General features: G+C 38.9%; 1 protein-coding gene across 1 annotated transcript; it reads right to left on the bottom strand.

The window, feature by feature from the left end:
• Positions 1-728: 728 nt before the first annotated feature.
• LOC109222611 (PH domain-containing protein DDB_G0287875-like) lies at positions 729-2,508 on the bottom strand (the record flags this gene model as incomplete). The annotated part of the gene is made up of 2 exons (XM_019386946.1): positions 729-1,703; positions 1,928-2,508. Coding segments are annotated over 2 exons (1,556 nt in total), but the record flags the coding sequence as incomplete, so codon positions are not given.
• Positions 2,509-4,195: the final 1,687 nt, after the last annotated feature.

Below are 4,195 nucleotides of genomic sequence, written 5' to 3'. Positions count from 1 at the left end.
AATAGATGCGTAAATCAAGAGACAAGTGTCGAGCAGAGGTTATGGAATCCCAGCATAAGCATACATCATAGTATTCTTTCCCATGAGAACAACAGAGTCACCTCTCAAACTCATGAGAACAATAGAGTCACCTCTCAAACCCTTCCTAATACATGAAGATGGGGTCATGACTATATACTAGAAACGGGTTATAAGGGAAAACCTTGTCTCAATTATATTTACTTTGTAAAAATCTGTTACAAGAAAAATAGTTACGAGAAAGTTATAGATGTACTTTAATACATGTAATACTCAAAAGCTTGTTCAAGTTCATGAATAAAAACTTGTCAAAGTTGTGGCATACAAAACATGTGTATTCCGATATCTTTCATCGTATTATAACACCATTATGAAGTTGAGACGTCTTCTTCATTAAGTGTCGATATATATAAAAGGGCCCTCTTTTATAAGCCTCATGTTAATAAGTCATGAGAAGAATCATAAAGCAATTTCAAAGGATAAAAATGCTAAACTATTCTACAAGTCCTAAATAGATAAGAAAAAGGCAAGAATAAAACATATTGAAGTACCAAGAAAACTTCTTAAAAAAGACTAAGTAAAACTTAGTCAAGCAAAATATTTTTACAAGTGCCCCATTATGATAACTGGGGACTTAACCAAAAAATCCCTTAAAAAGGTCAAGGGATAAAACCACCAATTAATAAAAAAACAACAAAGGAGTAAAATATTCAACTTGTCACTAAAGGGGTTGGAACTTCTGAAGTTGCAATGTTAACTTCACTTTCAGAAGCAACTGTAGGCATGGTAGCAATTTCTGAGGAAGTAGCGGCAGTTGGGCTTGAAGTGTTAAAGTCACCGAGGGAAGCAAGAGTCACGGGAGCTTCAGCTTCCACGGACTGTATCGGTGAAGTTTCACCCTCGGGAGCTGGAATTGTAACATTTTCAACTTCAACAGAAGCGGCTCCTTCATTTAAAAGTTCCTCAGCCACGGGAGTTTCATCTGCTGGAGAAGGAAAGTCAAGTGGTTGTTGAGTTATTTCAATGGTTCTCAATACCTTGGCCAATTCCGATTCTAAATCAATGTTTTCTTGACTGGCTTCAGTTAAGGCATCACGGCGGGAGTTTAGAAAGGCCCAGCTCACCTCTGTGTTAAAGTTCTCCTCAAGAAGCTCATAATCCCTTTCCCACGAGGCAAGATCATTTTTTAACATTTGATTTTCAGCCAAAGTGAAATCAAGGGTAGCTTCAAGGGAGGCACGAGAATTCTCTAAGGCACGAACCTTATCAGAGGAAATTTGCAAGTCAGCCCGAGCCTGAGACAAGTTTTGAACTAGCTCTCCTGCGTACTCCTCTTTCTTGCTCAACAATACCTTAAGTTCTCTAATCTCTTCGCTTGACTTTGATAATTGTTCTGAAAAAGAACATTCAAGGCGCTCTTTATCCTTCTCAGCTTTACTAGAAGAAGCCTTGGCCTCCGCTAATTCAGAAGTCAGAATTTGCTTTTGCTGTTCCAGGTCACGTTTATTCTCTTGCAATTCTTTTATCTTTTTCTGAGCATTTTTAAACTGCTCTTTCCAATTGGTTGCCTCAAGCTGGGCTTCTCTAGCTATCCTCTCAGCCTCAAGAAAAGTCTGATCAGACTCGCGAGCCTTCTTTTCTAAGAGGGAAATTCTTCCCATCAATTCCGTACCAATGAGGTTAGCCTACAAAAACAACTCATGAAAGTTAGAATTAAAAAGAAAGAATTTATTAAAGAGTAAAGGGAGAGTACCTTCAATGTACAGTGAACTATATCATTCATCAAAGTTAGACAATTGTGACTGTCCATCTTCTTTTTCTCAATATCCCCAATTAAAGGTTCAAGCCAAAAATCTACTCTGCCAGACTTCCTTAAAAGACTGCTATTAGCAGGAACCTCAAGTGTTACACTCCTCATAGCCATGCTTCTACTACTAGAACCCTCCTCTGCATAATGAGCAGAGGAAGGGGGAACTATAGAGGGAGGAACGGTAGAAGAGGTGAAAATAGTAGTAGTCGAAGGAGTCGAGGCAGGTAACGGAGCAGAAATTGACAAAGAGGTAGGAACAGACAAAGTGGGTAAGGAAACACTTGAAATTAGAGGAGGAGGAACAGAAAGAACAGGAACGGAAGATGAAAGAGGAATTTCATCTAAAACCGGACCTAATTCACCACTTTCGAAGCCCTCAATAAAGAGGCGATGAGTGGATTCAGGGGAGTCCCTTGGAATGGTTTCTTCATCGGAGGTAATAGTAACAGGTTCGGAGATACGAGCGGGAGAGATTCCAGTTTCATCCTCAGAAACAATGCGCCTCCTGGTTCTAGGACGAGCTGTCAAAGAGGTATCTTCATCTTCATCAACGTCAGAATCCTCTTCAACCACTTTTCTCTTTGACAGTGTGGCTTGTGTTCTTTCCAAAGCAAGAGGAGTACTGGAAGAAGCTCGAAGAGTGATAGCTACTTCAGCCGACATCCCTCGAATAGCAAATCCTGACAATAATAAGGATATAAAGTTAAAAGAGGGGAAAAGAATTTAACACACGAGAAGCAAAAAGGGATGTATACCGTGAGTTTTCACTTTCCAACCATGTTTGTTGGAAATAGATTTCCAAGTTCGTGCCTCCATAGGCACGGCTTTCAAGACAGCATCTACCCAACCACGAAAATTAGGAACGGGTTTCACATCTCCCATGGTTGCTACAAAAAAGCAAAGGAATAATAATAAAATTAGAAGAGAAGTTGAAATAACGAAAGCAGATACGGCAAGGAAGAAAATACTTACGTGCAAAGTTCCATTTCTCAGGAAAAGGAATATTTTCCCCCACCAAATCAATTGTAGGAACAACAACAAACCGGGTGTACCAGCCACGGTCGTTATTATCTTCAGGGTTAACCAAAACCCTCTTACTTCTTGCAGTTAAGGTAAAAACACCATTGCGGAATAGCTTGGGGTGATAAAGATGAATTAGATGAGGGAAAGTAAAGTCGACATCAGCTTTGGTTGACATATACCTCAAACAAGCTACTGCTCTCCATACGAGAGGACCAACTTGAGCCAAACAAATTTTGAAAAAATGACAGAAATCAAGTATGACTGGATCAATAACAGGAATAAATCCCAAAGTAAAGGGATAAGTGTAAACGAAAGAAAAGCCAACCCTATAAGAAGATATTCTTTGATGTGGAGTAGGAATAACTATTTGGGTGTCACCTCTCCAACGACAATCTCTTCGAATAATTTGAATCAAAGGTTCAGTAATTAAAGAGGGATATTTATCAGCTCTCTCTAATTTAATCACTTGGTCACGAAGGGATTCTTTATCATGTTCGAAAGATAAATCTGTTGGCACAATTTCTTCAACCAGAGGCTCTTGGTTAGACTTAGAAGATTCTTTGCCCTTAGAAGTGGATCTGTTAGAAAGAGAGCCTCTAGAGATATTGCCAGAACTAGAAGAAGGAATGATAGAACCAGAGGTACCACCACGAACCGACCCTGTACCACGAAGCACACCTCCTCTACCTCTTCTATATCTAGCAGGAGCATTGGGAAAACTATCAAGAATTGGAACTCTTTTAGGGTTAGGATTCGAAGACGATAGTGAGAAGATATGAACAGAAGATATGAACTGAAGAAGAAGTGAACGAGAGTAAATAGCAAGAAATTTGGTAAAAAGCTTGTGAAGAAGAAGACAAAGGAAAAAGGAGGCAAGTTTATATATAAACTCAACCGTCGATAATTAAGAAGTGTAATGATGAAAAGCCTATAATAAAGGTAACTACCACTTTGTGAATAGTGGAGTTAAAAAAGCCTTAGAAAAAGGCTGCAAAATCGCAGAACTAATGAAAAGGTGACACGTATATGGTGCATTAAATAGAAGAGACAATTGAAGCGTCGACACTGTCATAGCATTGATTATGGCAAAAATTCCCTTTTTAGTGAAGATCCACTTCCCAAATATTTAATTGATAAATAAATGGAAAGTGAGGGGACTATCTGTATTGGAAAAAAAACTGAATTTATAATTGAAGATGACGTGGCATGACACGTAGACTGGTCAAATGGTCAAAACATGATGAGCAATTAAGAGGCACGGGAGATATCAGATACGAGGAGAAGAAAGTTAAATAGGCACGAGATGCTATTCAAATGATACGAGTCTCGTATCTATTTAACTAA

The sequence above is a fragment of the Nicotiana attenuata genome, unplaced genomic scaffold (assembly GCF_001879085.1).
Source record: "Nicotiana attenuata strain UT unplaced genomic scaffold, NIATTr2, whole genome shotgun sequence".
Classification (NCBI taxonomy): domain Eukaryota; kingdom Viridiplantae; phylum Streptophyta; class Magnoliopsida; order Solanales; family Solanaceae; genus Nicotiana; species Nicotiana attenuata.
This window is presented reverse-complemented; position numbering and strand designations above follow the sequence as displayed.